The sequence below is a fragment of the Filicampus tigris genome, chromosome 4 (genome assembly GCF_054856515.1).
Source record: "Filicampus tigris isolate MCC_2025a chromosome 4, RoL_Ftig_1.0, whole genome shotgun sequence".
Classification (NCBI taxonomy): domain Eukaryota; kingdom Metazoa; phylum Chordata; class Actinopteri; order Syngnathiformes; family Syngnathidae; genus Filicampus; species Filicampus tigris.
The window spans coordinates 23439268-23450610 of NC_141220.1; the positions used below are offsets into that span (position 1 = coordinate 23439268).

The 11343-nt window shown below is 38.9% G+C and overlaps 1 protein-coding gene across 5 annotated transcripts in view; it reads right to left on the minus strand.

Moving 5' to 3' along the window:
- LOC147149001 (serine/threonine-protein kinase WNK1-like) overlaps window positions 1-8839 on the minus strand; it is a 38193-nt gene extending 29354 nt beyond the window's left edge. For 3 of the 5 annotated variants that reach the window (XM_086027821.1, XM_086027820.1, XM_086027817.1), the window contains exons 1-2: window positions 8656-8839; window positions 3939-5134 (exon numbers count right to left, since the gene is read on the minus strand). In XM_086027821.1, the coding sequence (XP_085883947.1) occupies window positions 3939-4715 (777 nt within the window). In that variant the 5' untranslated portion in view covers window positions 4716-5134; window positions 8656-8839. Of the gene's footprint in view, window positions 1-3938; window positions 5135-7992; window positions 8154-8295; window positions 8463-8655 lie in introns of those variants that run through there. The other 2 variants (XM_086027818.1, XM_086027819.1) reach the window with 2 other exon arrangements.
- Window positions 8840-11343: the final 2504 nt, after the last annotated feature.

Consider the following 11343-nt stretch of genomic DNA (forward strand, 5'->3'; position numbering starts at 1 on the left):
GCATGATCGGTATCGGTGTCATAAAACCTGATCAGAACATCCCTACACTAAATCCATCAAATAAACATAAGATAACAATTAGAATAAACTATTTCATATACAGTGCTGCACAAAAATAATGCGACTATGACCGGGTGTATTTATTTATTTTTTTTAAATAAATAGACCCGTTCATTGATGTTGCGCCTAATAATACACAATGGTCCGTTAAAATACGGTAATTTATTCATTTACCTTCTTTTTCATTGTGGTTTTACACATATACAGTGCTATTTTTCTTCATTAAAAGCAAAAAGAGGTGATGAATGGCATTTCAACAGGAAAAATGTGTTATACGAGTAAATCGAGTGACGAGCTTGGTCATCCAACAAACATGTCAGTCAAGCTACCACCATATTTAAAATCAATACATGTTTTACCATACTAAATGCTAAAAAAACAAAAACATATATTGGATCATGAGAAGAAAACAGCTTGGGGTGAAATAGTTAAAGAATTAAATATGAACCGGGGCCATTCATGAGACAGACAAAAAAAAAAAAAAAAAAAAAAAAAAATGTGGGAGGAGGACAGATAGGCCGAAACAAGCCCTGGCAGGCCAGCCTGCTGTGCTTCACACAGGAGATTCTTCTGTCAGGAATGTGACCCACTTTACATTCACACAAGCATTCTGAGCATGAGCGCACTGAGCATGCGCGCCATTGGTGTCGTGTAGGGGGGAGGGGCACGTGCCTGTAATCTTCACATTGTTACAAAGGGTGCATGTGAAGCTATGGCTGCTGTATATGCACTGCTGTCGGACAAGCTGAGAGCGTGACAGGAAAAGCCAACAATCGTGTGGCGAATGAGGTCAAACTTTGCTCAGGGCCATTGAGCTGCCTTAGATACACACACACACACACACACACACACACACACACAGCAGAAAGCTACTTCTTTTTTTATTATCTTTTTTTTTTTTTTTTAATTCACCAAGCATATTGTATAATTAGTGCCAATTCAATTCAAAGCCAATCATGAATGTGGCACAAAGAAAGTGAGCAATTACATGAAGTGCCCATCTAACTGGCTCAATCATATATTTTGAGTAGGATGTAACTAACTTTGTCCAAGTTTTAATTGCTTTTGGACTTCTTCAGGTACAACTTACATTTATGAAATTGAGTGTAAACTACATTTGTTCCTTTTTTCCAAAAAGGAGTACAAACATGTCAGAGTTAGTAAATCAATATAGGAAATTATAGTCATGAGCAGAATTGTGTACGCAATCAGTGCACCCATTCGAAACTGGCTTCTTTCCAACATGCTTCCCAATGACTTCAGTCAGCAATGCTTTTGCCATAGGAACATTCTAAGGCCCGACCAATAGGTATTCTTTGGGGGCATAATTGGCAGAAATAATTCCTGATTTCCGATTAATTTTTTAAAAATAAATACCGGTAATTCACAAAATAACTTATTTTTAGGTCCCCTATAGTATTTTTTCCGTATGATTCCATGAAATTAATGGCAGCTTTCTATTAGCTTTTTTGCGTTTGTTCATAAAATATATATTTTGTTTAGAACACAAAATTTAACAAAATAATAAAATGAAACACAAATATCCAGGTACCAGAAAAAGTCCCAATCAAAATATGTGGTTGTACAAGTTCTTTTTAAGGAATACAGCGAAGTGCAAATAATTTAAATTGACTTCAACATTGTTTCAGGTAACACTACGGTATTCCTACCATTTAGAGCCCCGCTGAGGGGCCAATAATTACGACTGCTGACGAAGGTGTAGCAAAATGCGCGTTCACGTCACAGTTCGTCAGGGTTCGTTCAAGGTCGCAAATGTTCGTCAAACGTTCGCCAAAAGTTTGTGTTTTTTCTTGTCGCAACAAAAGTACAGAAGAATGTCAGGCGACCATTTGCAACCTTGAACGAACCTTGGCGAGAACGCAATATTCGCTGCCTTTGCAAACACTCGCAGTTGTTCGCCGCTCAGTGAGATTGGGGCTTAGCCAGAGTTTTAGCAACACAACTTCGTCATCTTGTTAACTCATTCACTGCAAGACATTTTCAGACCCTCTTTTACCGTAACATTTGAAAAAAAAATTGTGAGGTACTGCAAGCATTTTTTGATACCAATGCCTCCTTTAAAACAAGTTGAACAAACAATTATTTGTTGCGTATATGAAATATTGTCAGAGGAAATCATACATTTAGAGTATATGGGCTCACAGTTATAATGGCCCTCCGAGGGGCACAAAAATTACGATATGGCCTGCGACAAAAATGAGTTTGACACCCCTGGTGTAAATCATGAAATTGTTAGGGTACATAAAGAAAAAACAAGCGGCCAACATCAGCCAATTTGCAGATGATTTTTGACGATGTTAGAAGGGCTAACGGGGGGAGGGACGTTCATTGCTCACCAACAATCAAAACGGAAAAGCAAGTAAGTGTGGTCTCTAAGGGGAAATGTCAGCGGATGTTACTCAGGTTACTCACTGTGAAAGGAAACTGCACTGGCTCTACGCCAAAAATATACAATTTGTCCTTATACAAAACTGTGTCGTCTAGGATAAATATTCATTAATAATTATTACATGAGAAAAAAATGAAGGCTCTACAAAACAGAATACACTTGGGCTGTCTCCAGAGTCAAATCCCAAGATGCTCTTTACTCAAGAAAAGCTGCCAATTCATCAGTAGGCAAAAGACCATTACCCCGCCGTTAACAGCAGTCAAGTACAGTACATCTCCATAACGCGCCGTTTTAAATATGTGAGTAAAACATGAAGAGTGAGAGTGATGTGAAGATCAGGGAGCACTGCGGAAAGCACCTTGCAGTTAAACCTTTTGCACATTAACCCCATTGCCATGACTCACCATCAACTTTGCCTATAGCCGGGTTTGCATGGAGCATTCTGATTATAATTAAACCGAATGACCAAATGGAATGAAAATACTCCACATAAACGACTCTTATCACAAATTAGAAGGCTGAAACTGATTGGAATTTCATTCGGATTCACAGGGGTGGTACATTTTTTTTTTGTCAATGACACTTTTGACTATGCGTAAACTGTTTTTTCATCACACGGCCGCTTTAATAAAAGTGTAAAAATATTCACAACTACTGTGCTCAATAGACAACTGAATTCCATCTTGATAATTCATGTGATGCTTCTATCCATCTATACGGGTCACACAGATGTAAAATTGCAGTTGTAATTAATGTAGTGGAGCACGTAAACGATAGGACGCAAATTCGAAATAGATCACGTCACATGTCAACAAATGACCAGCTTTTGACATGGTTAGAACACCACAAGTGGAACCTAGAGGCTATTGATCATTTGAGTTGTACAATTTCAGGATACATTCAACTTGTGATTCCAAGTCCACTAGCATCACTTAAGAGATAGTGGTGGACTTTGGAGGTTTCCGCCGTAGAGGGTGTCCTCAGTTTTACAAAGGAGTTCTGCTCCTATGATGTTGACACAAACCTAATTTGTTCCAACTGCTACATTAACAGAGTAGTAAAGTCATAATTATATGTTAGCATTAGGCTAGCAGACGTCTGTTGGACAAAATCATTTGGTTTGGTTAAAATTTTGTGGTTTAAATATACAATGATAGATTTTGTGGGACAGTTTTACACTGTGTGAGAGGGAGAATAGGTGTGAAGTAATACTTTAAAAGGTGTTCTTTATTAAATTTAAATGTGTTTCAAGAATTTAAAGGGGTAAAACTACGTTTAAAAAAAAAAGTCTGTATATTGCAGTTTCACCAATTGCCTGTGGGTCTGGAACGTATCCTTTGTGATGAACGGGGATTCACGTTTATTGTGTGTCATAGATTTCGTAAACCAAGAACCCCCTGTATATACAAGATTTATTGAGATGAACTCAAGAGTGCAAAATGAATAAAACTTAAATCTCATTTCTTACCTGCAACTCACACCAAGCCACTTCTACTGTGGTTTCTGTATCCAAGCCCTTGTAGACCGTCTTGAAAGAGCCACGCCCAATTTCAATGTCAAACTTCAGGAAACGCCCATCCGGCGACGTTCCCACTGCTTTCGTTTCGGCCTCCTCGATGTCCTCCTGCACTTTCTTCTCCGCTTCCCTCTGCTCTGCCTCGGCACGAGCTTTAGCGGCGTCCTTGTCCTCTTCCTCCGCATCTCCTTCGTGCAAAACCTTCGAGTCAGCGGCGTTATCCACCTCGCATTGACTCAAGTCTGGCAACGACTGGGTCTCCACGACCAACTCGGCGTCGCAAACATCTTGTATGATTGCAGACACCTGTTTGGTAGGCACTACGTTCACCATGGCAATTTCCGGGTCTTTCCGCTCTCCCCTTTCCAGAGTCTCAGTGGACTCCTCTTTACGAGGCGCGCTTTGTTCAACCTGCGGCGCACGGACGGCGGCAGCCTGTTGCCGCTGCACTGGGGCCTCTCGCAGTTGGTTCCGCTGAGCGGCTGGGATAGGGATCCTGCTGGGCAAAGGAAGGGCCAACGCCGTGGCATTGCAGTCGCTGATGACACTGCGGCGGAAGAAGCGGTGCTCGGGGTTGCCGCGGTCGCGCTCCATGGTGTGATGCCGCCGCCTCACCTCGGCTGGACGGGATTCGTTGACCATCGAGTCTGACCCAGAGCTTGGACCGTTTCCACTCTTCGGAGGGGGAGCCAGGAACTTTACCATTTTGTCATCAGGCTTTTCCGACATCCCACACAAAGAGTACAAGGAAGACAAGAACTGAAAATTTAAAATGAGGAGAGTTCCATGTCGGCTAAAGGCTTTTGTATTAAGCAATATCTGTATAAAAAAAAAAAAACTTCTCAGATGTCCTTTTCCTGTAGCTTAAAGTCCGTCTTTATACACATAGTGCAGAGATTGGAGGAGGTGGATGGGTGGTGTTCTTTTGGAAAAGGTTTGAACACCACAGCAGGGCACGGAGTGCTGTTGATGGTATACAAAACTTTTTAAGTCCGCACCACCCATTCTGCAAGACACAGGCTGCAGCTTCTGTCAAGCATAAGGACTCGCTGGTGAGGAACAAACACACACAGCCCTCTTAAAGATGCCCAACCTCCGAGCTTTGGCCCACTGGTAAAATAATCCAAATTTGCGCTTGTCCAATTTCACTGCAAGAGAAAAAAAAAAATGCTTCAGATTGGACAAAGGAAACCACACAATGGCAACAAAATGTAAAACTTGAGTATTGGAATACGACTTGGCAATATTAAACACTATACAAAACTAATCCAACATTTTTTCAATGATAACCATGTGTGTATAGAGCAATTAAGTCACATAAATGCTGAGACGCTACTCTTGAACTCTGTGAACAGACTATCATGTATTCTTGTGGCTTATGCTTTCAACAGAATTTGCTTGCTTCATTTGTTTTTTTGGGAGGGGGGTGGTACTATTTTTAAAGCACTACTTTAAAAATAAATCCGGACTATTATTATTATTAAACCCACTCATCACTACATTAGGTACACATGTGCAAAAGCTGCACCTCAAAATTCACCTTTACTCAGCTACCATAACATCAGGTTAATTAGAATAATGGTTGTGGTTTGACTTGGCAGCACTGTAGTACTGCACTTTCATTCTCTGACTTTTATTTTGACGAAAAATAATATTTTGTTATTAAAAGAAATCATGTTTTTGTTAATTTATCTATGCCAATCACTTCACAGGCAAAACAATCAAACGATCTTCTCCTAGATGACAGAAGGTACATAATTAACCTGTGTATCCACTTTTTGTGAAATCGTTTTAGTAAGTGGTGTGCCGTGAGATTTTTTTCCAATGTGAAATATGTGCCTTGGCTCGATAAAGGTTGGGAAACAATGGGATACAGTATTACAACCACTGCATTAAAACATAATATCAAACCACCAATCAGCTTTATTTACAGACTCCAGCTCCAGGCACAGACAAGCAAGATACTCAATATAAAACACGTTACAGATACAAAAAGATATCCATAAGAACACATAAAGAGCGCTTTTTGATACAATTTAATCCAATATGGCCTCAATTCCCCGAAGCAAATGTGTTTGGTTGTATTCAATACACAATGTGTAATTCTCTTTTTGTTATGTTTATGTCAACAATGAACTGAAGTTTTATCAGCCAGAAGCCTATTTTGTTACTTCACTACCTGTCATATTGCTTGTTATTGTGAAGTGGGTTCCATTGGCTGCCACCATGAGGCGCTCATATATCAAGTATGCGCTTGCTGGCCAAAGCAAAAAAAGAAGAAAAAAAAAAGAAAAATAATAATACTAATTATTAGGGGTGTAAGAAAAACAGTTTTGAACCGGGAAACCATTTTTTGATTCAAAAGGTGTGAGTGCATCGAATCGAACTGAATCGTTTCACTTTAAAACGTATCCAGATACGTATTGAATCGTCTTTTATTGGAGAGATCTATCTTAGAAGGAAGTATTACATTTACAGGACTGACAAATTCATTCAAATGTGTGTAGAATAACAAAAAAAAAATTGCATCATTTTAGCCTGCACAAGTCTATAAATAACTATGTAAATGTATTCTTTACCATTAAAACAAATGTGTCAAACAGAGGAATGAATACCTCATTAAAGCTTATATGGGACATTCAACCATATTGGTGCCATTTACGTCCCCAGTCAATTACATGAAAATACATTTTTATAAAGCATTATGCACATTGACATGTATTGTGTTTAAAGTTTACATTCAATTGGCGTAAATGTCATGGCTATAGTGTCTGTATTTACTAATTTTATGCTAAAAACCCACTAAGCATTTCAGTACAAAAAAATATAGATGATAAAACAAGTTCTGAGATTAACCAATACACATTGAGTTGATCAATGTGTATCATCAAATTTAGTGCTTAAAAAAAGAGGAAAAATATAGAACTTTGAGTGTATTTTCAAAGTATTACAAAAGGTAATTGGCACTGATTTGGTAAAATGGTATATAATATAAATATTTATAACAACATATACACGCTGATGTATGTATATCTGTATATTAATTAGAGAAAAATCAGATACACACTCATTTTTTGCTTTAAGCATTGACAAGGTATTGGATCGGGACTCTATATCGGCAGATACTTAAAAGCAAACACTCGGATGCCAAAAAGCATATATATTACACAATTTTTCATATGTATAACAGCAAACTATCCATCTTGCTTTATTGAACCAATTTAAGGACTGCCACACACAACCTCTGTAGTGTCCTTGCCTTATTAGAATAAAAGCTTTTAATGTTTTGATGGTATGATGCAATTTTCTGTTTGTAAATACTCCTAGTGTACAGTGTGAATGTTTCACTGAAGCTTTATTTGAAGACAATCATTACTCAAAATCGCAATATCCATCAGAAGAATCGCAACCACATATTTTCCTAAAATCGTTCAGCACTAACCTAGAAACGTGTGATGTGCATGATTAACCTAAGATTGCATTTACATTAAAGTTTAAACTACTACATTTGCATTAAAGCTTAAACTGTGTCTACCGTACACTGTATCAAATACACAAGACTGCAGCACCAGCTCCCTAATCTCGACCATTTGTGAGAGCCGGTTTAAATAGACAGCTGCACCTCCGCCGTCGGTTCAGATCTAAAACGAGGCAAGGTGTAATTAAGATGATCACGTTGCATTAATCGCATAAGAACACAACGATAACGCCGCACAATTGGGCAAGGGGAGGAAAACGTGTACTTGAGATACTGTATCTGTCACTGCAACCACTAAACCCACTTTAGCCGGTAGTTTGGCACCCATTTGAATATGCAGTCAATGACAATCGATTCGGCTAATTAAGTGATCCACACCCTACCGTGTCAGAAGCAGAAGATACAATACGAACCGGACGGCAGTGATGGCCGACCGGACATTTGAAACGCAGAATAATAAAGAGTAGCGGTGTATATATACATATTTTCTTATTTTAATGTCTGTGGTAAAACTGGCATTTTACCTACCTGGCACTCGTCTAGTGTACATACGTTTCCCCCAGCTCTTTATGTGACGCCGAATGCACCTTAAGCGGCAACATTTTCAAAGGCACAAAGCAAAGAAGCAGCAACCGGCTCTTTGTTAGCTTCCTAGCACCGAGCTAGTTAGCACTGAGGAGCTAATCCAGTTCCCCGGCGGCCTAAACAGTCAAACGTCACGTCGCGTATTTTACACAGCATGCCCCCCACCCCCGCTGTTTGCCTTCTCGCATAGCTTAGCCGGTGAATGTAAATCTAGTCTCATAAACATATATAAATAGATAGCGTTACCGTATCGGAGTCCAGCATCCATCCCTAAATGATTACCATGGCGCGCCAGGTACGTTCGGCCGGTGCAACGCCGGCTGGAAAGCTACCAGGCGGGCAGGCAGGCTGACAGCGACAACGAGCGTCACTTACTTAGCTTAGCGTGCTAACCACTAGCTAGGCGGGTCTTGCGGATGGCCCTAAGAGCTAGACCCGCCCCCCTTTCGTACCACCACCACCCTCCTCACCCCACAACGAGTCAACGTAGGCTCTATTTGAGATAAACAACAAAAACACTTTAATTTAACGATTACATTTCTACAGTATCCACTTAGCTAATAACCGACTTCGGCTTTACGAAGCGGGAAATAGACGGTGACCTACCTCGCATCCACAACCCAACTGACATTCACCGGAGTTGAAATGCTTCTCGCAGTGGAAGTCGTCTGAAAATGAGTACATTGTCGGTATCCGAGTATTATCGACAGAAGAGCGTCCAGTGTGCCGACAAACTAGGCCATTTTGGGGGGTCCAAAAAATCCCCCAGCAACGCAGTTCCTTCGCATTGACGAAGAAATTGGGTTTTGCGTCTGCGCATGCGCGAGTGCCCAATGACCTCATAACCACCGCGCTTGCATATTCGAATTTGAAGCAAGATGAGGTACATTACATCAAAACGTGTTCGTACGTCCTAAGTAACGGAGCACCGTTTTACACGTTTTCATTTGCCATATTGAAAAAAAATATTTGTTAGAAAGAAATTAGATCGTTCCTTTTTCTAAAATTACACTAAATTACAAAATATATACTCATATTAAATTTGCATGCAGTCCGAATTGATTGCCCATTGGACTCACAGCAGAAAATATTGGTAGACTGGGGGACGTGATCTTATACATTTTTATTTTATTTATTGCTTCAAACCATATTCCAATTGAGATGCATCCTCTTATTTTCGTTCCTTTCAACACATACACACAATAATATACAAAATAATGATTGAAAATTAAACACATGATAATCATATACAACATAATTAATTCACAAATTCATAATACAAAAAAATATTTCAACACAAACACACTCAACCAAACACACACCCAATCACTCACACTGCGTACCCCCTAAGCCTAGCCTACCAAAGGCCATAATACTGTACTTTACAACATACATCAGGCACAAGAAGCACTGTAGATACATTATTCGACAACTTCAAGCAAATAGACAGTAAATCCGGATTAAATGAGTCCATCAGAAAATAGAAGTCAAAAAAAGGGCAGCATGTTTGACTGATTGGCAGAATTGACATGTCGGTCATGATACATGCGATTTAATAAATAAATAAATACACACCCACACCCACACAGAATTGACATGACGGTCATGATATATGCGATTTAATAAAATTAATAAATACACACCCACACACGCACACGCACACGCGCGCACCCCCACACGTATACCCACGTACAGGAATAAAGGGGGCGTCTATTTGTAGTTGAACACTACTCCCTGGTGGTGATGTCTGATAAAACATGCTCGGATGCTCCATGTTTCGTCAATCGTCAATAGAAAAGAGTACAATAGCATGTAACAAGCATTAACACTTTAACAGTGTTTCTCCAACTTTTTACCGCAAGCAGTGTCTCGATTATTTTTTTTTTCATCATGATGACGAACATTCAGAAGTGGGTAGAGTAGCCAAAAAATGTACTCAAATAAAGTACTGTTACTTCAAAATAATATGACTCAAGTAGAAGTAAAAAGTAGTAATCCAAATAATTACTTGAGTAAAAGTAAAAAAGAACTTGGTGAAAAAACTACTCAAGTGCTGAGTAACTGTAGCAAGGTCTCATTTTTTACTTTTTTAAAACAACCATTCAATCAGACGAAAATACAAAATAATCATCTTCAGGCATATTAAAGTCCATCCAATCAATAAAATGAATAACATTTAATGAAATAATATATTAAAATAATCTTGAGGTCGATTCAATATTTTAATCAACAATAAAATAATAATAGTATAAATAAAACGAAATAAATTAAGCACAAGTAGCACAAAATTTCTTTCAAAATGTACTTTTTTTTTACAGGCTCCACAGGCAGAGAGAGGGCTACCATGAATGAACTCGTATAAACTGTGTGTGTGGATGCAGATGCTCAGGGCTCAGCTAAGGACCAATAATGGCTCAGCTTCAGAAAACAGGTGAGCTGTGATTGGTCCTTAGCATCTGTGATGTCATTTTCAGTCGACAGAAGTGACAAAATGGCCGCCACCTGAGATGGTGAAAACCAGGTGGATTTTGCTGCTTAACTCATATTGCACAAACGCAACATTAATCAGAATGCCATGTTTCAACTAGTGGGCCTGCATATAACATTTCCTTGAAAAAAATATGTTTGGGTTGACTTCCCTTTAAGTAATGATTCAATTATAATGTATCACACAAAAAAGTTAAATAACATTTTGATGAAATTGATTAATGTTTCAAATCAACAGCTGTAATTTAACAGTATAGAGTGGTTAAAAAATAAGATAAGTTGTAAAGTTTAGACAGGCTGCAAGCTTGATTTTAATGTATGATTGCATTATACCTGGGATACTGTCCAGCTTCCTGGACAGGATAAGCTAGCTGTGTAGAAATGATGAGCATCATATAACTATTGCATCTATACTACACCTGCAAATAAATCACACTACAACCACACTAAGCTGATAAATTGTCCAATATAAAAGGAAAATAAAATACTCATAATTTAGTAGTTATTTAAAAACTAAATTTTGATATTTGTTCAATGAAATTGTATTAATTTGTGATGTATTTGTAACAGTCTATTCTCTACATTTCATAGTGTTTCTCTTGTCTTAACTGCTTTCATTATGTGTAAGTCATGTGTGTCAAACTAATTTTTGTCACATGCCACATTGTAGATGCAATTTCCCTGGAGTGTCATTGACTGAGAAACCATCCATCCATCCATGCATCCATTATTTAAACCGCTTATTCCCACGACGGTCACGGGCGTGCTGCAGCCTACCACAGTTGACTTTGGGCGACAGGCGGCGTA